The sequence below is a fragment of the Odocoileus virginianus genome, chromosome 33, assembly GCF_023699985.2.
Source record: "Odocoileus virginianus isolate 20LAN1187 ecotype Illinois chromosome 33, Ovbor_1.2, whole genome shotgun sequence".
Taxonomy (NCBI): domain Eukaryota; kingdom Metazoa; phylum Chordata; class Mammalia; order Artiodactyla; family Cervidae; genus Odocoileus; species Odocoileus virginianus.
Genome location: NC_069706.1, coordinates 17,889,121 through 17,916,669, shown reverse-complemented (window position 1 = coordinate 17,916,669; position 27,549 = coordinate 17,889,121). Strand labels below are relative to the sequence as shown.

The 27,549-nt window shown below is 41.9% G+C and overlaps 2 protein-coding genes across 11 annotated transcripts in view; one reads left to right on the top strand and one right to left on the bottom strand.

Annotated features, from left to right (window-relative positions):
- DCUN1D3 (defective in cullin neddylation 1 domain containing 3) overlaps positions 1–16,682 on the top strand; it is a 54,231-nt gene extending 37,549 nt beyond the window's left edge. For all 7 annotated transcript variants that reach the window (XM_070460986.1, XM_070460990.1, XM_070460985.1 and 4 more), the window contains 2 exons: positions 9,324–9,859; positions 11,237–16,682. In XM_070460986.1, the coding sequence (XP_070317087.1) occupies positions 9,429–9,859; positions 11,237–11,720 (915 nt within the window). In that variant the 5' untranslated portion in view covers positions 9,324–9,428 and the 3' untranslated portion in view covers positions 11,721–16,682. The remainder of the gene's footprint in view (positions 1–9,323; positions 9,860–11,236) is intronic.
- A 5,039-nt stretch (positions 16,683–21,721) lies between these two features.
- Positions 21,722–27,549, bottom strand: part of REXO5 (RNA exonuclease 5) — a 58,949-nt gene continuing 53,121 nt past the window's right edge. For 3 of the 4 annotated variants that reach the window (XM_020873772.2, XM_020873771.2, XM_020873773.2), the window contains 4 exons: positions 27,096–27,312; positions 26,664–26,848; positions 25,412–25,530; positions 21,722–22,005 (listed from right to left, as the gene is read on the bottom strand). In XM_020873772.2, coding sequence (XP_020729431.2) covers positions 21,924–22,005; positions 25,412–25,530; positions 26,664–26,848; positions 27,096–27,312 — 603 coding nt within the window. In that variant the 3' untranslated portion in view covers positions 21,722–21,923. The remainder of the gene's footprint in view (positions 22,006–25,411; positions 25,531–26,663; positions 26,849–27,095; positions 27,313–27,549) is intronic. The other variant, XM_020873774.2, reaches the window with a different exon arrangement.

Here is a 27,549-nt window from a genome sequence, read left to right as displayed (position 1 = left end):
TAGTTTTGTGGTCACTGCTGAGTTTTCCAAACTTGCTAGCGTATTGAGTGCAGCACTTTCACAGCATCATCTTTTAGGACTTGAAATAGCTCAGTGCAATTCCATCACCTCCACTTGCTTTGTTTGTAGTGATGCTTCCTAAGATCCACTTGACTTCACATTCCAGGATATCTGGCTCTGTGTTAGTGATCACATCAGCATGCTTATCTGGGTCATTAAGATCTTTTTTGTATAGTTCATCTGTATATTCTTGCCACCTTTCTTAATATCTTCTGCCACTGTTATGTCTATACCATTCTGTCCTTTATTGTGCCCATCTTTGCATGAAATGTTCCCTTAGTATCTTTAATTTTCTTGAAGAGATCTCTAGTCTTTCCCATTTTATTGTTTTCTTCTATTTGCATTGATCACTGAGGAAGGCTTTCTTATCTGTCCTTGCTATTCTTAGGAACTCTGTATTCAAATGGGTGTATCTTTCCTTTTCTCCTTTGCCTTTTGCTTCTCTTCTTTTCTCAGCTATTTGTAAGGCCTCCTCAGACAGCCTTTTTGCCTTTTTGCATTTCTTTTTCTTGAGGTTGATCTTGATCCCTGTCTCCTATACAATGTCATGAGCCTCTGTCCATAGTTCATCAGGCACTCTTGTCTATCAGATCTAGTCCCTTAAATCTTTTTCTCACTTCCACTGTATTTGATAAGGGATTTGATTTAGGTCATAGCTGAATGGTCTAGTGGTTTTCCTCACTTTCTTCAATTTAAGTCTGAATTTGGCAATAAGGGGTTCATGATCTGAGCTACAGTCAGCTCCTGATCTTGTTTTTGCTGAGTGTATAGAGCTGCTCCATCTTCAACTGCAAAGAAGATAATATGTCTGATTTTGGTATTGACCATATGGTCAGTGAGTAGAGTCATCTCTTGTGTTGTTGGAAGAGCGTGCTTGTTACAAACAATGTGTTCTCTTGGCGAAACTCTGTTAGCCTTTGGCCTGCTTCATTTTGTACTCTAAGGCCAAACTTGCCTGTTTCTCCAGGGAAATGTTGACTTCCTACTTTTGCATTCCAGTCCCCTATGATGAAAAGGACATCTTTTTCTGGTGTTAGTTCTAGAAGGTCTTGTAGGTCATCATAGAATTGTTCAACTTTAGCTTCTTCGGCATTAGTGGTTGGGGCATAGACTTGGATTACTGTGATATTGAATGGTTTGCCTTGGAAACGATCCGAGGTCATTCCGTTTTTTTTAGATTGCACCCAAGTACTGCATTTCGGAACCTTTTATTGACTGTGAGGACTACTCCATTTCTTCTAAGGGATTTTTGCCCACAGTAGTAGATGTAATGGTCATTTGAATTAAATTTGCCCATTCCTGTCCATTTTAGTTCACTGATTACTAAAATTTCGATGTGCAAACCCTTGCCCTCTCTTGTTTGACCACTTCCAATTTACCTTGATTCAAGGACCTAACATTTCCAGGTTCCTATGCAATACTGTTCTTTCCAGCATCGGACATTACTTCCATCACCAGTCACATCCACAGCTGGACACTGTTTTCATTTTGGCTTCGTCTTTTCATTCTTTCTGGAGTTACTTCTCTACTCTTCTCCAGTAGCATATTGGGCACCTACCAACCTGTGGAGTTCATCTTTCAGTGTCCTATCTTTCTGCCTTTTCATACTGTTGATGGGGTTCTCAAGGCACGAATAATGAATTGGTTTGCCATTCCCTTCTCCAGTGGACCACGTTTTGTTAGAACTCTCCACCATGACCCATCCATCCTGGGTGGCTCTGTACACAGCATGGCTCATAATTTCATTGAGTTAGACATGGCTGTGGTCCATGTGATCAGTTTGGTTAATTTTCTGAGATTGTGGTTTTCATTCTGTCTGCCCTCTGATGAATAAGGATAAGAGGCTTATGGAAGGTTCCTAATGGGAAAGACTGACTGTGGGGGATTCTGGGTCTTGTTCTGATGGGTGGGGCCATGCTAAGTATATCTTCAATCCAATTTTCTGTTGATGGGTAGGGCTCTTCCCTCCCTGTTGTCTGGACTGAGGGCAAACTGTTGTTGACCCATGCCTTCACAGGAAACTCCTTTCTCCTGACTCTTGATGTGCACAAGGTTTTGTTTGTGTCCTCCAAGAGTCTGTTTCCCCATTCCTGTTAAAGTTCTGTAATCAAATCCCACTGGTCTCCAAAGTCAAATTCTTTGGGGGTTCTCAGTCCCTTTCCCTTTCCCCAGGTGGGGAAATCTGTTGTGGGTCCTAGAACTTTCTTAACAGTGTGAGAATTTCTTTGATATAATTGTTCTGCAGTTAGGGACAGAAAGTGAGCAATAATTCAGATATCCAGAGGGCATAGCAAATAGCCAGCTTGATTTTATTCAGGATTATTCACAAGTCTCATCCGATGGAGAATCTGATCCCCTGTGTATTTCTGATTGGTGGTGAATTTGAGCAGGGTTACTTCTGTAGTTCAAGAGACTGTTTTTGAGCAATACTCATGTGCGTGACTCAAGTCAAGCATAGGCGTTCTGTCCTCTGGGCCTGGGAAAGTCCAAAGCCTAGACCTGTTGTTCAAATGGGACAAGCTGGGATTTCCATCAGGGTAAGAAGATACTACTTGGCTTTTAATAACAGCTTTCATCTGTGGAAGTCATTGTGTGCCAGGTACTCTTTATTAGTGTATCCTAACTGAATCCTTATAACTGCTTTGTGAAGTAGGTACTGCTTTTCAGGTTGATGAAATTCAGGTTTTTGATCAGGGTCAAATAGCTGGTAGCAGAGTTGGACTTAAAGAGCTAGAGTTTTTAGCCATGATGGGGTCCTGAAACATCACAGGTTTAAGGACTCTGGACTAATTCTAGCCCCATCCTCTGGTGAGGCTGAGCCTAAGGGCATCTTGCCTGCCTGCTTCATGGTGGTAAGACTTTCGGGGGAGAGAGCAGTGGCTCGGACGTCATTCTTAGCAGTGGGCACAGACCATGTGCTGTTCTTTTTCCAGTTGTTGTTGTTTAGTCCCTAGGTCATGTCTGACTCTTTGCAGTCCCCATGGAGTGCAGCAGGCCTGGTTCTTCTGTCCTTCACTGTCTCCCACAGTTTGCTCAGATCTATGTACATTGAGTCAGTGATGCTATCTAACCATCTCATCCTCTGCTGCCCCCTTTTCCTCCTGCTCTCAATCTGTCCCAGCAGCAGGGTCTTTTCCAATGACTCAGCTCTTTTGCATCAGGTGGCCAATGTATTAGTGCTTAAGTCTCAATCCTTCCAATGAATATTCAGGATTGGTTTCCTTTAGGATTGACTAGTTTGACCTCCTTGCAGTCCAAGGGATTCTCAAGAGTCTTCTTTAGCACCACAATTCAAAAGCATCAATTCTTTGGCACTCAGCCTTCTTTATGGTCCAGTTCTCATATATGTACATGACTACTGGAAAACCATAACTTTGACTATATGGATCTTTGTCAGCAAAATTATGTTTCTGCTTTTTAATATGCTTTCTAGGTTTGTCATAGCTTTCCATTCAAGAAGCAAGTGTCTTTTAATTTCATGGCTGCAGTCACCATCCACAGTGATTTTGGAGCCCACAAAAATAAAATCTATCACTATTTCCATTTTTTCCCAATCTATTTGCCATGCATTGGTGTGACTAGATGCCATGATCTTAGTTTTTGAATGTTGAGTTTTAAGCCAACCTTTTCACTTTTCTTTCACCCTCATCAAGAAGCTCTTTAGTTTCTTCTCACTTTCTGTCATTAGGGTGGTATCATCTGCGTATCTGAGGTTGTTGGTATTTCTCCCAGAAATCTTGATTCCAGCTTGTGATTCATTCACTTTGGCATTTTGCATGATGTACTCTGCATGTAAGTTAAATAAGCAGCAAGACCGTGTATAGCCTTGACATACTTCTTTCCCAATTTGGAACCAGTTCGTTGTCCATGTCCAGTTCTAGCTGTTGCTTTTTGACTTGCATATGTTTCTTAGGAGACAGGTAAGGTGGTCTGGTACTCCCATTTCTTTAAGAATTTTCCAGTTTGTTGTGATCCACACAGTCAAAGGCTTTAGCATAGTCAATGAAGCAGAAGTAAATTTTTTCTGGAATTCCCTTGCTTTTCCTGTGATCCAGCGGATGTTGGCAATTTGATCTCTGGGTCCTCTGCCTTTTCTAAATCCAGCTTATGTATCTGGAATTTCTCAGTTCACATACTGCTAAAGCCTAGCTTGGAGAATTTTGAGCCTTACCTTGCTGGTAGGTGAAATGAATGCAGTTGTGCCATAGTTTGAAAATTCTTTGGCATTGCCCTTCTTTGGGATTGGAATGAAGACTGACCTTTTCCAGTCCTGTGACCACTGCTGAGCTTTCCAAATTTGCTGACATATTGACTGTAGCACTTTAACAGCATCATCTTTTAAGATTTTACATAGGTCTGCTGGAATTCCATCACCTCCATTAGCTTTGTTCTTAGTAATGCTTCCTAAAGTCCACTTGACTTCACACTCCAGGATGTCTGGCTCTAGGTGAGTGACTACACTCCTATCATCATAGTTATCTGAATCATTAAGACCTTTCTTGTATAGTTCTTCTGTGTATTCTGTCCACCTCTTAATCTCTTCTGTTAGGTCCTTACTCACTCCCATTCTTGGATGAAATGTTTCCTCTGCTATCTCCAATTTTTTCTTAGAGAATCTTTCTCATCCTGTTGTTTTCCTGTATTTCTTTACACTTCATTTCAGAAGGCCTTCTTATCTCTCTGCTTTTTTCTCGAACTCTGCATTCAGTTGGGTATATTTTTCCCTTTCTCCCTTTTCAGCTATTTGTAAAGCCTCCTCAGACAACCACTTTGCCTTCTTGCATTTCTTTTTCCTTGGGGTGGTTTTGGTCACTGCCTCCTGTACAATGTTATAAACCCCCATATATAGTTCTTTATGCACTCTGCCAGATCTAATCCTTTGAACCTATTCATCACCTCCACCTTATAATCATAAGGGATTTGATTTAGGTCATACCTAAATGGTCTAGTAGTTTTCCCTACTTTTCTTCAATTTAAGGCTAAATTTTGCAATAAGGAGCTCATGATCTGAGCCACGGTCAGCTACCAGTCTTGTTTTTGCTGACTGTATAGAGCTTCTCCATCTTTGGCTGCAAAGAATATAATCAATCTGATTTCAATAGTGATCATTTGGTGGTGTCCATGTGTCGAGTCATCTCTTGTGTTGTTGGAAAAGTGTTTGCTATGACCAGTGTGTTCTTTTGGCAAAATTCTGTTAGCCTTTGCCCTGCTTCATTTTGTACTCCAAGGCCAAACTTGCTTTCTACTGCAGGTTTCTCTTGATTTCCAACTTTTGCATTCCACTTCCCATGATGAAAAGGACATCATTTTTGCTGTTAGTTTTACAAGGTCTTATAGATCTTCATAGTCAACTTTAGCTTCTTTAGCATCAGTGGTTGAGGCAAAGTGATGTTGAATGGTTTGCCTTGGAAATGAACCAATGTCACTGTTTTGTTGACTATGAGGGCTACTCCATTTCTTCTAAGGGATTCTTGGCCACAGTAGGAGATATAATGGTTACCCGAATTAAATTCACCCATTCCTGTCCACTTTAGTTCACTGATTCCTAAAATGATATTCACTCTTGCCATCTCCTGCTTGACCACGTCCAATTTCCTTGATTCATAGACCTAACATTCCAGATTTCTGTGCAGTATTGTTTACAGCATTGGACTTGACTTTCACCGCCAGACACATCCACAGTTGAGTGTTGTTTCCGGTTTGGCTCAGCCAGTTCATTCTTTCTGGACGTATTAGTAATTGCCCTCTGCTCTTCCCCCGTAGCATATTGCACACCTTCCAACCTGGGGGGCTCATCTTCCAGTGGTATGTGTTTCTGCTCTTTCATACTGCTCATGGGGTTCTCATGGCAAGAATACTGGCGTGTTTTGCCATTCCCTCCTCCAGTGGGCCACATTTTGTCAGTACACTTCACTATGACCCGCCCATCTTGGGTGGCCCTGCACAGCATGGCTTATAACTTCATTGCATTACAAAGCCCCTTTACCAAACCATGCTGTGATCTATGAAGGGGCTTCTGACATAGGTGTGTTAAGCAGTCTAGCTTAATGGTTAAATTGAAAGTGAAAGTACACTCAGTCATGTCTGTTTGCAACCCCATGGACTATACAATAGAAATCCATGGAATTCTCCAGGCCAGAGTACTGTAGTGGGTAGCCTTCCCCTTCTGCAGGGGATCTTCCCAACCCAGGGATCGAACCCAGGTCTCCCTCATCGTGTGTGAATTCTTTACCATCTGAGCCACAAGGGAAGCTCAAGAATACTGGAGTGGGTAGGCTATCCCTTCTCCAATGGATATTTCCGACCCAGGAATCGAACCGGGGTCTCCTGCATCGCTAACAGATTCTTTACCAGCTGAGCTATCAGGGGTTTTTCAAGTCAGACATATCAGGTTCTGCTTGTGATCCTGGGTAATCTTCTTTGTACCCCAACTTTCCTGTCTTTGAATGGAGTTGTGGTAAGCATATATGATGAGTTTTATTGTCCATAAAGTGCTTTGTATAATGCATGATGTGCTATCCAGTGCTAAGTAATTGATAATTGTTCTTATTAGGAGTTAGCAAACAGCTAGTGTGTCCAGGGAAGCTTGCAACTTTAAAACACTTGAAGTGTGGCCATCCTGTGACATAGGGTGGAGCCCCTGATCGAACCTGAGAAATCTCTTGGTGCAGAACTGTTTCCCAAAGAAAGAGGTAGACAGTAAAGAAGGGAGCCCATTAGGTAATCAGGGGACCACACTCACCATCAGATCTGTAAATACTTCCTTCTGGCTTGAGACCATCACTTGCCTGAAAGGAAAGGACCAGAATGGAAGGAAGGGACCCAGCCTGCTGGCACTTTGATCATCTGTCTAAACTGAAATCCCACTCCTTTTTTTCTTTTTATCTCTTTGGTATAAAATGCCTCAGGTTTCAGCTGGTTCTGCTATGTCAGGTCATCAAAGATGCTCTCATGTGGAGGGCTTGTAAATGGGTAAATGGATTAGAACCTCTTAGAGAGGTCCATCTGTTCTGTCCCTACTTGAAGGCCTTGGCATCAGGATTTGGAGGAAGCTGGCATAATATAGCATCTGTCCAATGGGAGCAGAGGTGAGTGGCCTAGGGTAGGTGAGTCAGTCAGAAACCAGGAAATCTTCTTATCATGCCAGATACCTGGGCTTTCCTCAGCAGCAAGAACTGAGCAGCAAAATCTGGTGAGTCAGCGTGTCTGGGAATTAGAGTTGCCAGTCTGTGAGCATGTGGAATTTTTAAGTTTAGGCCTTTTGTTTCTTTCAGCATTTCAGTCTTAGAAACACAGATCTGGAAACCAGACCGTCCATGTGGTATAGTGCTGTTTGTTTTGGATAATTTGAACAGGTTGCTTCTCATGTATTCTGGTCTTCCACGAATTAACCCCTTGGCTTTTACAATTTTAATAAGTTGTGCTATGGCTTACTAGCTATATTCTAAAAGCATAAAAAGGTTTCAGAAAACTTACTTGGGTCTGTCATTTTCCACACCAAAACCCTTCTAAAGGGCTTCAGTGTGGTTTTGAAACCTAAGTGAAACTGCAAATCCAAAAAAGGCATGTATAGTCATGTCTGTCATTTATTCTTTTTGAAGGTGGAGAATGGGACACACCCTGATACTATGTGATTCCAATGAACACGGGAATGATTATGGTCTTCATTTTAAACTTGTACACTCAGAACATACCCTTGGAATTCCTTTTGAGGATAACTCTGAATTTATGCAAGTATTATTTGGAGGAAGTAAAGTTCTTTAGCTTAAGTTTAAAGCTCCAACTTTACATTAAAAGCACGCTTTTACCCTACTGCCAGTCTTATTAGAGCTTCGAATTTGGATTGTGAAGGTCCATGGCTCTAGAGCTGGTGAGACATGGGTCTGACATTGATTTGGGCCACTTTCCCTGCTATACTTCCAGGTTTCTATTAACATAATTTCAGAGGCTACAATTATTATGCTCTGCTGTGCTGTGCTTAGTCACTCAGTCGTGTCCAACTCTTTGCAACCCCGTGGACTGTAGCCTGCCAGGCTCCTCTGTCCTTGGGGATTCTCCAGGCAAGAATACTGGAGTGGGTTGCCATGCCCTTCTCCGAGGGATCTTCCCAACCCAGAAATTGAACCCAGGTATCCTGCATTGCAGATGGATTCTTTACTCTCTGAGCCGCCAGGGAAGCCCAAGAATACCAGGGCAGGTAGCCTGTCCCTTCTCTAGGGGATCTTCCTGAGCCAGGAATTGAACTGGGGTCTCCTGCATTGCAGGCAGATTCTTTAGGTAGCAAAATTTTACAAGCACTAAATTTTAGATGGATCTTCTGGTAGACTAGTTGAAAGTAAGAATGAGTCTAAGTAGATAAAGTGTCTCCAGAGAAATCACCTCCTTCCTGGCCAAGAAATTTCTAGCAATCTTCCTATAAAACACTTTTTAGTTAAGTAATAAGTAAATCACTATGATGTTATGTATTAGTGCAGACTTTTCTTTTTCATCTAGCGGTCATCCTGTCATTTAGAGATTGTATTTGGGTAAATCAGCCCTTCTTTTAAAATGGAGACACCTTCTTAGAAGACTAGTAAACCTGCAGGCCCTATAGGACATTCACATTTAGTGTGAACTTGACTTTCCTTCTACATACTGCCTTTCTGGGAGGGGTATTTAGAAAAGAAGCTCAGCGACTGGGACCCTTGGCATGGAATAGAGTCCTGGTGGATGACTCCCATAGGTGGATACGGTAAGGGTGGAGAAAGGGCTTGCAAATTCTTTACCTCATCTTTAGGGCATTATGAAACTATATATAGTTATTTTGGATGTGACCACTCTTTCTCCCTGTTCATCCTACTTAAAAAGAAAATCTGAGAATTTTAACATTAGAGATTAGAAGATGAATCTTTTATTTGTACCTTTGGTGTTAACACAGGTTCAAATAACTTTCTTATGGCGAATTGGCAAGACAAATTTCCTTTGGAATATTTCTGGCAAACCCATAGTCTTCCTGATGCATTCTGCACATGAATTCTTTGTGATCTATGTTACCTTAAGAATTTTAGGAATTTCCATTATTGGTTCTCCGTATGTGTCCTAGCCACTGCATTTCCAAGGTAAAGGTATAGGCTTGTGAGGAAGGTGATGGGGAACTTGGGGTACTTCCGCTAGTTCATGGTTGGCTCATTGCAAGAATGGTGTTGCACTGTGCAGTCCCTGGACAAGAGCTTGCATACTCTGTCTTCCTGTTCAGTGGTGATTGCTCTTTAATTTTCTTCTAGGTTGGCTGGCTCCTCTGACTGATGGCATGTTGAGGCACATGGGCCAGTGGCAACGAGGGCATCCAATCCAGAGAGGGCCGCTCTAGAGGCCCGGCCACCAGCATCATGGGCCAGTGTGTCACCAAGTGCAAGAATCCCTCATCAACTCTGGGTAGCAAGAATGGAGACCGTGACCCCAGCAGCAAGTCACATGGTAGGCGGAGTGCAAGCCACCGTGAGGAACAGCTGCCCGCCTGTGGCAAGCCAGGTGGAGATATCCTTGTTAATGGGACCAAGAAGGCAGAGGCTGCTCCTGAGGCCTGCCAGCTGCCAACATCCTCCGGAGATGCTGGGAGGGAGCCCAAGTCAAATGCCGAGGAGTCGTCTTTGCAGAGGTTGGAAGAACTGTTCAGGCGCTATAAGGATGAACGGGAGGATGCAATTTTGGAGGAAGGCATGGAGCGCTTTTGCAATGATCTATGTGTGGACCCCACGGAATTTCGAGTGCTGCTTTTGGCTTGGAAGTTCCAGGCTGCTACCATGTGCAAATTCACCAGGTTAGTCACAAATACTTGGTGTCACCAGGTGAACAGAGGAGGAAAAAGAGCACCATTGAGCAGTGGTGCTCAGCTAGGATAGAAGTGGGCATCAACAATCCTTGCCTGAAGTTAAATGACTAATCCATGTTGCCAAGTTGCTGTCCCACCCCACTGCTATTTCAGACTTCTGTCTTTTCTTCTGCTCCTTTGTCAGTTCACTTACTTCCTTACTCAGTAACCTCTCATGTGTCAGGCATCGAGTGCCACTGGGGATGTGCTTTAGTCACTGTAGGAAGCTTGTTGCCCCTTTTAGCTCTCCGAATAATACCCTTAGCCACCCTGTGTTCCAGTAAGGACAGCTGGCCCCAGTTATCAACTAGTGCGTGCGTGCAGTCAATCATGTCCAACTCTTTGTGACCCTGTGGACCGTAGCCTGCCAGGCTCTTCTGTCTGTGGTATTTTCTGGGTAAGAATACTGGAGTGTGTTGCCATTTCCTCCTCCAGAGGATATTCCCAACCCAGGGATTGAACCCATATCTCCTGTGCTGGCAGGCAGATTCTTTACCACTGAGCCACCTGGGAAGTCCTGTCAACCAGTAGTTAAGTACTTTGTTATGATCATGCATCCATCCCTACAGAGATTATTTGTGGGAGACAGCATGGCAGGGTCACCACAAGGGTGGTTTGCAGAGCACTGGATTATAAGTAAGAAGAATTGACTTTGAGAACCCCTCGATACAACTTTTAGTCCCTGGGTAGGTTACTCAGCAGACCTCAGATGTTCTATCTTCAGAACATACAGAATCTCAAAGAACATGATCAGTGTGAGACCATGTTGTAAGCCAGAAGTGTTATATATAGATGTTAAAAAATACACATACAATGTTTGCTTTTTAGTAACAGAATTTTGATCTCTGGTGGCAGTTTCCCCAGGTTCATCCAGAATCTTTGGACTCCAAAAATTTTCCTTGGCAGTAACCAAAAATATTCCAAAAACAAACCACCCCTATTCTATAGAATCAAAAGGAAAACAGGAAGACTCCCTCCCATCTCCAAGGAAAGTCTACAGCTTAATAACTATTGCAGAATGAGAAACCGCATGGAGCAGGAGACTTTGAGTTTAGCTTTGGAAAGATGAATAGATGAATGAATGATATCAGCTGCCTACCATGTGCCTGGCACTATTAGAAGTTGACATAACTTGTTTAGTTAAACCCTATGAAGTAAGGTAGTATTCTTACCATTTGACAGATGAAGTAGAATTGCAATTAGTAGAGGAGTTGGAGTTCAAATCCCGACAGCCTCATAGTTATGCTCTTAATTATGATACTATATCGCCTCTCAGTAAATGATATCATTTACAATGATTAATTATGCCCCTCCTCCCTATTGCAGGAAGGAATTTTTTGACGGCTGCAAAGCAATAAGTGCAGACAGCATTGATGGGATCTGTGCACGGTTCCCTAGCCTCTTAACAGAAGCCAAACAAGAGGATAAATTCAAGGATCTCTACCGGTTTACATTTCAGTTTGGCCTGGACTCTGAAGAAGGGCAGCGGTCACTGCATCGAGAAATAGCCATTGCCCTGTGGAAACTTGTCTTTACCCAGAACAATCCTCCGGTATTGGACCAATGGCTAAACTTCCTAACAGAGAACCCCTCGGGGATCAAGGGCATCTCCAGGGACACTTGGAATATGTTCCTTAACTTCACTCAGGTGATTGGCCCTGACCTCAGCAACTACAGTGAAGATGAGGCCTGGCCAAGTCTCTTCGATACCTTTGTGGAGTGGGAAATGGAGCGAAGGAAAAGAGAAGGGGAAGGGAGAGGTGCACTCAGCTCAGGGCCCGAGGGCTTGTGTCCCGAGGAGCAGACTTAGTGGCTCTGTCTCAGGAGCAGCAGCAAGGATCTGCCTGCTGCCCTGCAGTCAACCAAGGAATTGGACCTTTCTGGAAATTACTGAAGATCCGGATATTTTCTACTTTACACCTTTCTCTGCCTTGTATCTGAAAGGGCTCTAAAATGCTGTATCATGTTTTAGGCACTTTCTTCACTTTTGGTTATTTTGGTTATTTCCCTTTTTTGGGGAGGGGTCCCCCAAAATATTTGAACCTGGCTACATGTTGTATATCTTTTTTTTTTTTTTTTGAAGACTTCAGACAGAATAAGCCTGCCACTTCTTGCACAAATTAGATTTTTTTTTTTTTTTTGGTGGGGGAGGGTGTAGAGCAGGTAGTGGGGAATGGGACAGTTAGGTTGAATTATCATTATAAAATGATACAGTGCCAGATCTCAGTTTTGCATATTCTTGTTTTTCAGGGCAGGTCTGTACTGTGTGTAGTGCTGTTTACATGGTTGAATTTAGGTTGTAATAATTACTTTTTAAAGATTTACACAGAGTTGAATTTTGAATTAGCAGTGTTAACTGGTAACCACATTGCATTAATTCCCAGGCAGTTTAAAGCTCTTGGAGAGCCAAGGCCAACCAAGAGCATTTGTAGTCTGGTGATGACCCCCTTTTAAGCTAATTTATCTGAAACTCTTTTATTTTTTCTCACTTCTTGCTCATTCCTTCTTTGACCTACTTCATTTCATGTTGAGTTTATCCGTCAACATGCTGCACCTGTCAGTCAAGTGAGCAGTTTTGTTAGAACACATTGTACTGAGAACCACTTAAGCATTGAATGCAGAGAAAGCAGTGCTACCTCAGTTTTGCTGGAAGTAGACTTTGATAGTTTTCTTTCTTTGATGAATTTTCTGTATTTTCATGTTGTAAGTGGAAATACTTTTTTTTTTTTTTTTTTCATTTGCTTTGGAGCCAAAGTTTCTGTTCCTGGTGGTCGGAAAACTGTGCCTGCCGGCCAACTGACTTGAAGGAAAACTGTGGTATGGAGCTCTGCTTGAATTTTTTTTTTTTTCCTAATTGAGTATCATCAGCTTACTTGTCTGGCAAATGCAGGAGCCTGGGGTTGGCCTGAACTCTGCCAAACAAATACATAGTGTATTTAATGGTTAAACGCGGGCCCTGTCCCTTCTTGCTGCACCCGTGTTGTCACTTAACCCCCAGAGTTATTTATTTTCTTCTTTGTTAATGTCAGGCTCATTTGGGGTAATGTGATGACTGTTTAGGTTTACATGACCCTCCTCACCTTTTCCTACCCCCAAATATGTATATATACATATATATGTATATATTTTACCTATATAATATATATATATATATATACACATATATGTATCTATATTCCTTTGTTTCTTTGCCTGCTAAAACTAGCTATAAAAGGGAGCTGCCTTCAATATACAAAGTATAAGAGTGTCAGGGAGCATCATAATGAAGGCTTTTGAATATTAATTTAGATCATTTTCATTAAAGATGAATTCTCTCAGTCTTTTCCTCACAAGAGGGAGTCCCAATTCCCTAGACACCTCCACGTGCTTGCTCTGTAAGGCCAGCTTTGGCTAAACTGCCACACAAGAGCTGACTGGTCCTACCTGGTTTTAGTAGAGGGTCCTCTTATTTTTCCATTAAAAAAAAAAAAAATGTCCTCATAAAACTGTACTGGAAGGATGGATGGCAGGAACTTGTACCGTTCAGCTTCCAATACTTTGGAACAGATTGAAAAGGGAATTTTTAAATAAAAATTTATAAAAATATTTATACTCTTGAGGCAGTGAGAGTTTGTCTATTAAATATTTGGAGTTTTCTCCCTCAACTTACCCCCCATCTCCCTCCCAGGTATGTTTCTCAGCCTGGGCAGGAATTGTTTATTTTGAGTTATTTCTTTTATTACTTACCTATGGCTCTGGGCTCCCATCTTTACAAAGATGATTTAAGGAGTTTCTGCAGTCAATGTTTTTGTAAAATTGGTATTGACGTAGGGAACATATATATATATTTTTAATCCGAACCCTGAGAGTTGCCCCTTTTACAGGAGTGGATGAGAAACTAAAGTTAGCCACAGTAGTTAGCACTACTGTTGGAAAGCTGATGGGTCCCAGTCCAGATATCTGGCTTTGTTCTAGCCTAAGACACAAGATCCTTGTGGACAGTTTCTAAGGGTCCTAGCAGGTTCCGTGGGCTCAGTTGAAGTCAAGGTACCTAGACTGAGGTATTGAGACTGCCATCTCATCCAGTCAATTTACAGCCCCATTTTTCCTCAGTTCTGGATTGCGCAGAGGTTAAGGTTAAAACCTTAACCTAGCAAGCTGCTTCTAGCCAGGTAAGACTCTTTCTGTCTCAGATCAGAAGGGGGTACGGAGAGGACACAAAATGCTGAGTTATCCTAAGAACTGGAGGAACTGGATTCCTTCCCCAGCCTACAAGAAAGCATTCCATGCATTAGGTGTGCTATGACGGATTTTAAAAAAACACTCAGCTTCCTCATCAACAAAAGAGCCATTTAAAATATTTTTGGTTATATATTTAATGGTCTATTTGTTACACAAATTCAAGTTAGAAGCCTGAAAAGGGAATGGTTAGGGAGGGACTTAGTTTCCTTCCAGGTTTGAGTCTTTGATGCAAGGAATTCAAGCTTATGCAGTCACATGGACCAATGCTTGACTTTCTCATGGCTATAGGAAAAGCAGTTTTCTGCAGAGGGATCCAAGATGGAATGTGTGTATAGGGTTTGCCGTTATACTTCTGGGAAATGAGAGGTTCCTGTTCCTCTTCACCTACAGATAGGTTTGCTGCTTAATGAGTGAGCAGTAATTGTGTTGAAGAGGTCAGTGCATGCCCCTCAGGTAAGCCAGTGCACACTTCAAACAATAGGACACCAGAGTGGTGTGGTGGTGTGGTCAGGGGCAGGATGTGGATGCCATTTTGAAAATAGGCAAATACCAGAGTGACCACAACAAACTGAGTATGTTGGGAAGTTGTTTTTTGGCAGCAGTTTTGTGTGTGAGCTTCTATGGTATTTCTTTAGCAATTGATTAGAAAGCAATATGAGATGAAGTGTGCTTCACTGCCTTGCTCTTCCCCTATACCTGCCAAATGTGAATGTATCATTCTTAACCCTGCATCCTGTAATGACACTTTGCTATACTTAGGCTAGTTGCCTCAGCAGTTCTCCCTGCCAGATGTGCTCACATGTGTGAGTGGTTCAAGATTCCATTTCTACCCTTCTGGTAAGAAAAAAAAATCTAGAGCTAGGTAAAGATCCAAATTTCAGCCAAGCCCTCAGGCTCAAGGAAATCCAACAGAAAATGTACAAGGCAGTGTTTTCAATATTAAACTTCCCTAAGGAAGGCACAAACTAGCTTTCTTGGAGAGGAAGAAAGGATTAAGCCACACATTTATTAGTGGGTCTTAAAACAGTACAGATCTCCCAAGGACTGGTGGCAAAATTCAGTGAGTGATGGATCTTGCAGGGTGTGGGACTCCATAGTTCATGTGATGGCCGCATATAGTATACTAACCATGCCAAACTGTATTAGTGATGGGAAATTACTTAGATAAAGACCTGGTATAAAAGTTTAAAAACCAAAACATCTGTATTTGGGGCCATGTTTGGTTTGCACTTAAAGTCAGTCAGTCTTCAGTGCCGTGAAGCCCAAAGGTAGACCCAGTCAGACAGTTATAAAGCCTGGAAGAAAGCTGCTGCTAGGTTTGCTTTGCTGCAGTAGCCCACTTTGCCACTTTTCTTGTGTGTCTGGGTAGTCATGACCTGAACGCCTTGGTAACTGGGTAGCTAACAAAGGTCTTTCCCTGGGGGACTCAGCAGTATCTTGTTTAAATGTGTGCGTGTGCTAATTCACTTCAGTCATATCCGACACTGTGTGACCTGTGGACTATAGCCCACCAGGCTCCTCTGTCCACAGGAGTCTCCAGGAAAGAATACTGGAGTGGGTTGCCATGCCCTCATCCAGGAGATCTTCCCAACCCAGGGATTGAACCGGCGTCTCTTATGTCTCCTGCATTGGCAGGTGGATTCTTTACCACTAGCACCACCTGGGAAGCCCTTGATTAAACAAGATGGACTAAAAGGACTATTAAGTCATTAAAGTGTTAATTGGGACTCATTTGAGAAATGTAACATTGATCCTCCTCTTACTCCACAGTTTTCTGAATCATATAGAGGGGTTTCCCACCCACTCCCCATTCAGAGTTTACACCTTTGTTAAGTTGTAATCATTAGCATTTATCCAGGTTAACCTTGACTAGCACTGCCTTACATTGAGAATCTGCAGGTGTTTTTCCTCACTGAAAAACAATATTGAGTAACCATCAGATTCTGTTTCTGATTCAGGTGCTGGAGTTAGCATATCCTTCTCCCTGTTCCTCTCTTTGAAAACTGAGCCTGCTCTTCTACCACCCACCTTCCCTACAACTTTCAGCATAAATCTTGCATATTGCCAAAGGAAGCCATCCAGCAGCTGCTGTGGTTTTTTCCCCCCAACACATTTATTCTGGGAGAAGTGTCTTCCTTCTGACCCTGGTCCTAGCCCCTTGAGTCTGCTATTAATTGCTCTTACCTGTTGCACTAATGAATATGATACTAGGTTTCAAAGGAGGGATTTGAAGCAATAGGCAAATGGGGCTTGGATAAACTGGTCCTACAAATAAGATACCCTGCCTTATCCCGCTGAGGTGATGAGTCCACTACTCATGTGACCCTCCACCTTTGTGGATTCCTCTTGGTTTGTGACCAGCGTATCTGTTTCTTGAAGTTGTACAAACTTGTTGACAAAAGTCAATACTTTGATTTGTATTCTCTGCACTGTTGCACTCTCCAAATGGCTCCTTGAATATTTTTATTAACTTGTTACACACATTATTGTCTACTTTTTTATTTGGAAGGTAACCTGCTGTTGGACTTAATAAATTTGTTTACTTGACTAATGACAGTTCTGCAAGAAACAAAAAAACCACCCCCCCCCCCCCCAAACAAAAAAATACCTGTGACTTCATTCTGGGGTGAGCTTTACCCACCAGGAGCCTCTTCCAACATAATGGATGGCAAATCCTGTGCTTTGGAAAACCGTCCAGATCTTACAGGATCCCCAGCTACAGATATGGATGTTGATCTCCCACTCACCAAGCTTAACGGCTTTTGAAGTCCCAGTACTTCTAGGCAAGAAGCAAATGCATCCTCACAGGGCCACTACCTAAACAGTCTTAGTTTATCAACTGATGTGGATTCCCATGAAGAATAAAAAGTGAATTAGAACTCTCTTAGTAGTTGGCTCCTATATCTACTAGGTTGGCAGTGACTAAGGGAAAGGAGGCAAGCTGAAAACTGTCAGGTGCTACTGTTCTGTGATCTTTGGCAAGTTAGTGAAATTCTGAGTTTCCTTTTAGTCATCTGTAAAATCAAGAGAGACTGTTATTTCTATCAATGTTAGGATTTAAAAGAACATCCATGATTTATAAAGCACCAAAGGTACAAAAGTTTAAGGTTTCCAAAGGCTGTTAGGTAATGCAGGGAATCCAGGTAACAGGAGGATTGGAATGGTCACATATGACCTTTCAAAATCACTGCCTCTCTTGGGGACTCAACTTCCCTATGCCAAATTGGGAGGGTGGTGGGCTTAAAGTAACATGGTCCCTGATGGCTCCCTCTGGCTTTTGCATTCTAGAAGTCTAACTGTGGTAGACCTTGTTTAGTCACTAAGTCGTGTCTGACTCTTTTGCGACCCCATGGACTGTAGCCTGCCAGGCCCCTCTGTCCACGTGATTTCTGAGGCAAGAATACTAGAATGGGTTGCCATTTTCTTCTCCAGCGGATCTTCCCAACCCAGGGATTGAAACTGCATCTCCTGCATTGACAGGTGGATTCTTGACCATTGAGCCATCAGGAAATCTAGGGGATGATTTTTTCCTCACTTAAAAAATATGTACTTGTTTTCCCAGTTGGCTCTTGGGCTTGTCTTTGGCTTTTTGAGTTACTGAGCCCAGCCAGGGCTTTACAAATAGAGGTATGGGAAATAATAAAGTGAAGATTACTGATTTGGGTGCTTGTTTAGAATATGGGGCCATTTATTCAAAGTGTCATCATGGTGCTATAGGGCTAAAAACCAATTTTTGACTAGATGAGGGATAAGCAACTAACACTACTACCAGATAAGTATGTGGAATGTTATACTGAAAGTAGTTCTGAGGGTTCAGAGTACTGTAGTCACCCCAGCACTGGCCACCTCCTTCCTCTCAAATCCAGCTGCCAAAGTACATGGCTGGGTTAGCTTTGGAAGTCATTCTCTAACTCTGGATTTTGACCTAGACACTAAAGGGTTATTCTGCCTGGGAAGTTAAGGCAAGGGAGCCAGCCTAACCTCTCCCACCTCCTTTGCTATGACTTCCAAGGATGCCTTCTCTTAGGAAAGCTATAAGGCTCTTATGTGGGTTTAACATTCTTCCTATGTAATATTCTTTGATTCTCTTACCTTGTGGGATGCTGAGAAAGTTAGTGAAATATGGCAGCAATACAGTCAGCAGCAGAGCATCTAACTCTATGTTTTGTAATCCATGCTGGGCCCATGTTTATGTGTGGTGTTACTGCTGAGAATTCGAGTATATTACAATGCAGAGCTACAAAATAATATGGTACTAGTGTGAGACAAGACAGAAGAAGACACAGACAAGGCTCTTGAATACACAGACTACAATGCAGCCTCCTTTACTGTGTAAGTAAAGATAGTAATTGGATAAAATCTAAAAAAAGTTACCTATGCCGAAATAAGTTCTAGGAGGAATAAAGGTATATGTGTAAAAAATTAAGTCACTTAAAAAATATACATAATATAATCAGTGGATATTAAATTATCTCTGGATCAGTCAAGACTTTTTACACATAAAAGCAAATAGAAAAAAAATCATTATAGACAAGAACAGACTTCTAAAACTTAAACTAGAAACATTTTTGCAATAATTGACAAATGAACACATTTGTAAAGAGAACTTAAAAACAGAATGGAAAATTCATTATGGAAAAAGACAACAGAAACATGGGCAAAGGATATGGACAACTAAAGAAAAACAATTGGCCAAAAAGCTTCTGGAAAAAATAGATGACAATCTAAAGGGTATTCAAATAATTAATTTTTAAATCCTAAATTAAACCTATAATGAAAAACTTTTAAATCTATCAAATTGACAAAGATTTGAAAAAATGCTAGCAAACAAGGTAAAAACTTTTCTGGGATTAAAAAAACCTTCAGTGGTTCATACTCTTCAGCCCAATTAAATTCACTTCTAGGAATTTTTCCTCCAGAAATAATTATCTGCCAAAGATGTGCAAGGATATGATTGGCAGCATCATTTGGGGACAACTTGGGACTGGTTTAGAAATTATGGCACACATCAACATGTTGGAATATTAGGCAGCTATTAAAAACTGCTTTTGAATAGTGTAAAATGTATGATAGAAGATTATAAAATTGTGGTAGTTACTGACTCTGGTGGGATTAGGTAAGATTTTAACTTTTCTGGATTTTTCAAGTTTCCATCAATGGGTTTCCTTTATAATAGAGAAGAGAATTTACAAAAAGGGGGACAAAAGGAAATGAAAATAACATGGCTGAGTGTTTTACTAAACAACCCCATTATGGGTGAGGAGGCTAGGAAGTTTGGGAGTAGTACCTTCAAAGCCTAAACCAAGTATTCTGTGAAAATCCTTCAAGTTGCTTTTTTCCCCCAAATGAGAAGTTGCTTCTCTAGCAGCTGCCTTGGCAGCTCAGTGGCTGCCTAGAAGGGTGTGGGAGGAAAAATGCACAAACGCACTTATGAATGGAATGTGTTTTGCAAGAGGCCAAGTTGGCAGCTTTGGCTTCCAAAAGGTGGGAGCATCAGAAAGAACAATGTGTGCAGACTGGAGCCTCAAGAGACTTTATGGTCTGGGCCTATCTCTGCAGAGTTCTAGAGTTGGGGGCCCAAGGGAAAACTTCACCCCACCCACGAGAAAAAGGAATAGCCTTGGCTGTCCCCAGGAACAAAGGGAGTGCTCTTGGCACAGGGAGCCTTGATCTACTCTGAGTCTGCAGTTCAAAGATGATCCTCAACAAAATGTAGGCTTTCCCAATTTAATTCTCATAACTACCTTATGAAGTAGGTAATTTATGTTGCCATCTTTAAAATGAAACCTAGAGAGTTCCCTGGTGGTCTAATGGTTAAGATTCCACACTTTCACTGCTGTATCCTGGGTTCAATCCCTGGTCAACCCTGTTTAGGGAACTGGCAAGCTGTGTGCTGTGGCCAAAATGAAAAAAAATTTTAAAGGAGGAAACTGAGGCTCAGAGAGGGAAACTAATTCATAACACATTCCACTACTCAGTCATTTTTCACAAACTGAATCTTTGAATATTCATATCCTTAAAAGTAGATACATCCTCATTTTACAGAGCTGTGGGAATGGGCTCAAACAAGGTTAAGTAACTGGCCCAGCAGCAGAGCTGAAGTGCCAACCTTCAGGCAGACATTTATTTTGTGTCTCAGAACTGGAGTCTCAAGAGGTAAACAGCAGCTAAACTCCCACAGCTTTGGAGTTCTGCAGTAGGAAAGAATCCAGCAACACTGTTTCAAGATGTTCTCAAGGCCTTGCAGCTGAGGTCAGCAGTCCACCTAGGGAATTTACAAGGGAACTTCAAATGGTAGTATCTCAATCCAAAATCAAGCAGCTCTTCAGTTCTGGCTTCTGGTTCCCAACTTCCAGATCTTGTGGAAGTTGCATTTAAAGGATTAAACACAGACTCAAATGCCCAATCTTGAGAGTTAATTTTAAGTAAATTATTTTTTTCTGATTATGAAACAAATATGTGCTGATTTAAAAAAACAAACCAGCCTACTTTCAGAAAAGCATCTGGTAAATTGAATCTGCCCATCCCACCAGCCAGAGATAAAAACTCTTCATATTTTGCCATATAGCCTTCCAGGTTTTGTTCCAAGCCTGTGCATATCTTTTTTTCTACTCAACTATACAGACTATTCTGTAACCCTCCATGCATTATACAACCTATGATATACTCTGAATGCATAATCTCATCTTCACAACAATCCTGTAAGATGTATACCACTCTTACGTACCCAGCAGAGAGGTGTTAAATAATTTATTCAGGTTCACACAACTAAAAGTAGGAAAGCTGGAATTCAGAGTCAGGTAGTCTGGATCCAGAGATGGTCTACTGCTGCTGCTTGTAGATCTTTCACTAGATTTTATTTACACACACATAATTTTTAAAGAATAGAATTCCACCAAATAACCCCATACCATCTCCTCCATACATGTTTTTGAGAAACTATCTTGTTACTGTAGGATAATACTCTAGGAGTAGAACTGCTGGGTCCCAGGGTAGGGAGCAATTTACAAAGTTTTTTGGAATGATACATACTGCTTGACAGATTAGTTCATCTTTTCAGTAGGGCAGCTAGTATCTCTATCAGTTTTGGAACTGTGTGTGCCTGTGCCCATGTCCTTTCCAACACAGAATGTTGATAATTTGAAAGTTAATTTTTAAAAAAGCAAAGGTTTTTTTTTAACTGAAATTGAAGCTTCTAAGTTAGGACAGCTGGTATTGGAGGCACCTACTGGTAAAGGGTAACACTGCAGTTACTCTGGAAGGAAGTGTTCCTAAAAATTGAACTGAAAGAGGATTTCCTGGGTTGGTTAAAAGCTAAGAGTCTTCTATTTTCCTCTGTGGACCTGCCAGATTTTCAGTCAGCCTTTTTCTTTCAATTTTATAACAGTCATTCAATAGAAAGTAGTTTGCCTTACAGAAATTGCTTCAGAGATGTTACAACTTTGACAAGACTACATACTGTCTGGGTTTTCTCTTCCTGGTTTCCTTACTTATATACAATATACTGTTTAATCGGAGTGCTACATGAAATGAGCACCTGCTAGAATACTTGTATACAAACCCACTGACACCAAAGAAAGTACACACTGGTATCCTTCCCTCACTCTAAGATGAGGTTTGAGCTTTAGGTATTTATTGAAAATTTGTACATGCCATATAAATGGACTAGACTCAAATGAATACAATATTTCCACAAACTGTCTGCTATATAGAGAGGTCTGGCAGCCTGACGACATTTTCTGCCATTGCCCACAAGGGATTAAGAATTGACACCTGGAAAGTGTGGGCAGACTCACAAACACGTGTTTGGAGTGGTGCTTTCCTCTTCATCTTTTATTCCCATCAGTCCTAGGCCAGAGAGTGATCCATGAGTGCTGTAATGGAGGATGAGTAAAGACAGTTAGCTATTCATTCAACCCTGTTGACAAAAAGTAAGGTAAAGGAGAAAGGGGTTTTTTGGTATGTGTATGTGCCATGGGGGTGAGGGCCAGGTAGGTAGACAGCCTTTGGAAAGCTGCCTGCTGAAAATAGTTCAATGGAAAGAATACTGACTAGTCCCTGATGCCCAGAATCAAATCACCGCTCTGCCACTTAACAGATGTGAGGCACTTCTCAACTAAGGGTGAATGATCTCAAACTCAGTTTCTTCAACAATAAAGAACTATTAAATATTTAAATTACTATCTCGAAGGGCTTTGGGAAGGACTGTAGACTGTAACAGCTAACATATTAATGTAGATGGGGAGCACTTACTGCAAGTCAAGCAGTGAACTTTATGTGTCCTCATTTACTCCTCCCAAACAGCTTATGTACCTTGAGTAGGTACTGCTGTAGATAACAACAGTCTGTCATCAGAATCCTTTTAAACTGCTGTTAGAATGTTGTTTTGCTAAAAATACTTCTGTAGCACCTATCGCATGTCAGGCACTGTTTAAAAACTTTATGTTAACTTTTAATTATATTGTGAAACACCTAGCACATTGCTTAGAATTTAGGAGTCACCTGATATATTTTAGTTTCCTACGACCTCACAGTGAATACTCATGGAATTGGGTGAGAGGGCTGAAGTGCTCTCCAAGGCAGAGGAGGCAGAAATGAGCAAAGACAAACACACAATCTGTCTCCACCTGATGTCTGAACTTAAGCTAACAAGCCACAGGCCTGTTGGGTATGGAGAACTGGAGTTCTGAGTGCTGGAGAGTGGCTCTGGAATTAGAGACAATCATAATTCAAATACAGTAGAGAATCCGCCTGCAATGCAGGAGACCTGAGTTCAATCCCTGGGTCGGGAAGATTCCCTGGAGAACGGAATGGCAACCCACTCCAGTAATCTTACTTGGAGAATTCCATAGACAGAGGAGCCTGGTGGGCTACAGTTCATGGGGTCACAAAGAGTCAGACATGACTGAGCAAGTAACAGTTCACACTTCATAATTCAAGTATTAATTGTGCACTTACTAGCTGTGTGACCTTAGGCAAGTTGCGTAACTTGATGAGCCTTTTCCTCATCTTATTAAAATGGAGATTCAATAACCTTAACCAAAACTGCATATAAAACACTTAGCATTACTTGACATTTATTAAGGGTTTGATGAATTACAGCAATTATTAAGAGCTGAGTCAAGCTCCCAGCATGAGGGAAAACTTTCTATTCTCCTTGCTACTCCTTCCTGAGCCACTTTTACTGTTTCCCAAATGTTATATGTTGGCATCATAGAGACACTGCACAGAAGAGGCCAAAAGAAGTTAGTCACACAGCAGTCTTATAGCTTGGGGAAATAACATGCTCCTGCTGCTGGCTACAGATCATTATGACTACAGAAATGAGAGTGTAACTTTTGAAACAAAGGACTAACATCAGGTTTTGTTACTACAGGATTTGCTGTTTCCAGTTTTCTTCTAACTTGTCAAACATGCCTTTGGGACCTTTGCCTCAGTCAGAACTTAAGCCTTTTTGCTTCTTGACCCAGTGTTGCCACCTCTAAGCCCTCATCCCCAGAGAACATCCCAACCACTTCTAGAAGAAAGCTTTGACCATCCCTTGGCTTAGTTTACCCACACGATGGGGAACTACAAGCTAAGTATTCCACTTGGTACATGAAGACCTGCCTATTTTACCTCAACCTCCATAGCACTGGCTCTGAGAAGTTTTGTCCAGGCAAGTTCAAGTTTGCTTCCTTTAGAGACCACACTGTTAACCAAAAAGCTTTTTTTATCTTCTTTGGCAATTTTGGGTCACTTTTTAACCTCTTACTCTTAAGTCTACCTATAAGCCTGTTTAAAGTGTATCAGTCCAAGTGTTTTTTTGTTTTGTTTTTTTTAGCTGTGAAAAAGTGAAAGTAAAAGTGAAGTCAATCAGTCCTGTCCAACTCTTTGCGACCCCATGGCCTGTAGCCTACCAGGCTCCTCCATCCATGGGATTCTCCAGGCATGAATACTGGAGTGGGTTGCCATTTCCTTCTCCAGGGGATTTTCCTGACCCAGGGACTGAACCCAGGGTCTCTCGCATTGGAGGCAGATGCTTTAACCTCTGAGCCACCAGGGAAGAACTTTTTTTTGCTGTAAACACCTAGTAATTATTTCTGTTTCTCAGAGATAGTAATTCTCATAAGCTCCCCAGCAGGTACCGTTTTACTAGTAGCCCTAATACATGTTATAAGAATTTTATGACAGGAAATTAACTTCTGATCCAGGATTCAAGGCCTGAGGCATTCATGTTTCACCACCTGGAACCCTGGGCCTATGAAATAATCCTAGAATGTCAAAATTTTAAGGGACTCATTAGAAATAATACAATCCAGTGAGTTTTAACTGCCTATTTCAAAAGAGCCACTGCCTTCTTTCCCTCCTCCCCCAATACACATATTCATTCATATACCTACTCACCCATTTCAGAACTTCTCATAGCTTTATGCCTCAGTAAAGATTTAACATCAAAATTTTTCTCTTTAATAAAGGGTTTTATAGTTTAAAGAACTGATCCCTGGTGGCTCAGTGGTAAAGAATCTGCTTGGAATGCAGGAGACCCGGGTTTGCTCCCAGGTCAGGAAGATCCCCTTGAGAAGGGAATGGCAGCCCACTCCAGTATCCTTGCCTGGGCAATTCCATGGAGCCTGGTGGGCTACAGTCCATGGGGTTGCAAAGAGTCAGACATGACTGAGCTATTAACACTTTCACTTTCATAGTTTAAAGTATTTGAAAATTACTGATTTATTCTAAATCCCTCATCTTACCAAAGGGAAACAGATTCATAATGGGAAGGTGGCTTGGCCACTACTTGTCAGAAAAGTTAAGTGGTACAGCTGGGACTAGACCCAGAGTCCTGCTCCACTATTCCTCAGGCTTAGGATCAACAAAACAGGCCCTATCTCTTAAAAGTTAACAGAACTGGTAAAGGGGAAGAGGGTAGGGAAGACAGGAACACATTCCTTATATGTGGGAAAGGTAGGCTCTGGTCACATCTGAGCCTATGCCTTGCCTAGAACTTCTTGACCATTTTTACTCAAGTGCTTCTTGTTCTAGAGAGGCTGCAGGATCTAAGAACTCTGCCTTTAAACCAGGATAAGCCATCTCCTTGAGGGACCACAAAGTGTAGTTATAGAAGAGCAAATACATGTAAAATGGGAATACAATAACCTATCTCTTAGAACTGTGAGAGTTAAAGAGATGATTCATTTCAGTCTTCATTTACGTGCCTGGATATTAACAAAAGGCCTTTCTCCAAGAAAAGCTTTAAGTCCAGAGGTCAGAATCATGAAGGAACAACCCTTCAATTCTTACCTCTTGGTTCCTGGCAGCAAGATCAGGCAGAGGGTGCCTGAGCACAGGTTGTGGTAGAGCTTTCCTATCTTCCGGCCCCAGTGCCAGGCAGCTATCTTTGGGTGGTCCACCTTCAGCATCTAGGATCAAAGCCAGATATAGACACTCAGCCAGGGTACCCACTGCTCACTTTTGGACAGATGGCAACATTCCTCCTCAGGATCCCAGGAAAGGCTCTGTTCAAATCCTCAGTGTGAAGCCAGAATCTATACTGCAGAGTTCCCAGTCCATCCCAGCATCCCCAGGCTTTCAAGTCAGTTTAGGACAGCTGCTGTCCATTCCTCCAGATGGATATTCCAGGGCCCTGAGTTAGGGGAACCAAATCACTAAGGAGAGCTCTAGCCTGGCCTCTTCTATTAAGTATATTTGTAACCTGGGCAAGTCATTCACTAGCTCTCATCTCTATTTCTCATCTGCTAAATGTGGGACATGAGACTAGGGCAGGGTTCACAAACTGAAGCCACTCACCTCCTATCTTCACCCTTCTGTTGGATATTCCCTAATGGTTTTCCTTAAAATGAATCAATTTCTTCCTTAGCTTCATCTAAGTAATACTAGGGATCCCTGGTGGCTCAGATGGTAGAGTCTGCCTGCAATGCAGGAGACACAGGTTCAATCCCTGGGTCAGGAAGATCCCCGAGATAAGGAAATGGCAACCCACTCCAGTATTCTTGCATGGAAAATCCCATGGATACAGGAGCCTGGCAGGCTACATACCATTGGGTCGCAAAGAGTTGGACATGACTGAGGGACTTCACTTTCACTTTTAAAATAATACTATCCATGAAATCATAGGTTCAATGTGGTGGTTGTTACCTTAAATAAATGTTAGGGGGAAAAGTTCATAACTTAAAAAAAGTGAAAAAAGAGGTCCACCTATGACCACCAAAAATCATCTTGGTGTATACACTACAGGAAACCTTAGATCACTTAAGACTTGTCCAGCTCTCCAACTTCCTGTATCACCCCCTCAAAATGCCTTGGAGAGCCACCTAGAAAACTTGATTTTAGCAAGTTTGGAGGAGACAAAGTATGAGATATCTTGGAGAAAGAAAGGTGTGTCCAGGGCTGGAAGAAGCTGGAGAGTGAAGACTAGTGCCAGGACTCTCATGACTAATTTCCATAAACATCAGAAGGCCAACACCAAGACCAAGCAAACTAAAGTATCTAGCTACCTTTCCCCTCAAGCCCCAGGATACATTAACTCACTCACCTGCAAGGCCTCCTGCTCCAAAGGGGGAGGTATGACACGAACCCCTGGTAGCCTTGATTCGTGAGGTAAGCCCCTGAGCCAGGCATGGAGGTGCCTGGGGGTTAGGGCATGCCTGCCTTTCAGCTTCCAGTCCTTGCCCGTGAGAATGCTGAGGGCTCTCTGGGCACTGCTAAATGTTTTGAATCCTGAAAACAAGAATACTCTGTTCTGTTATTAAGGACCCCCCAAAAAAAAAAAAAACAACCAAAAACAAAACTGATCACCATCCAAGTTGGAGCTCACCCAGAGCCAAGGAAGAAGGACAAAATCAGGAGATGCTGACCTGATCCAGCCCAGGAGAGCCTATTTGGTGAACACTTCCTTTCTCTGACCTCATGTTATCACCATCTGTAATCTCCTTCCCCAAGGCTATATTTGGTGGCATAGACTTACTCAAGAAACAATATCTTTTCTGCTTTCCACTTTTAAGATCTTTAGGCAAGATCACAGCTTTCAGGCCCAGGAAGAGGCTAGACTGTTGCAACAGGTGTTCTTTGAAGGTTTCACTCACTCCAGACAGGTATATAGTACCTCGGTTCTCAGAATCTTGTTCCAGCTCATTCACAAGGGTGTCACAATCAAGGGTGAGTTCTGTCACAGGCCTCTGCACCTAACCAAGGAAACATGGCATTAGTGCTAAGTCACTACTTCAATCCCCAGGCCTGTTACATACTAGCAAGTAACTTAATTTTTCAGTTTCCTTATCTATATACAGAGGCTAATGATAACTGCCCCAGAGGACTATGGTAGAAACTTACATAATAGATAAATAAATACAAAATTTAAATATTTTTGTGTAAATAATACTCTCTTCCCTTTCCTTCTCACTCCATCACCTGCAATGGAA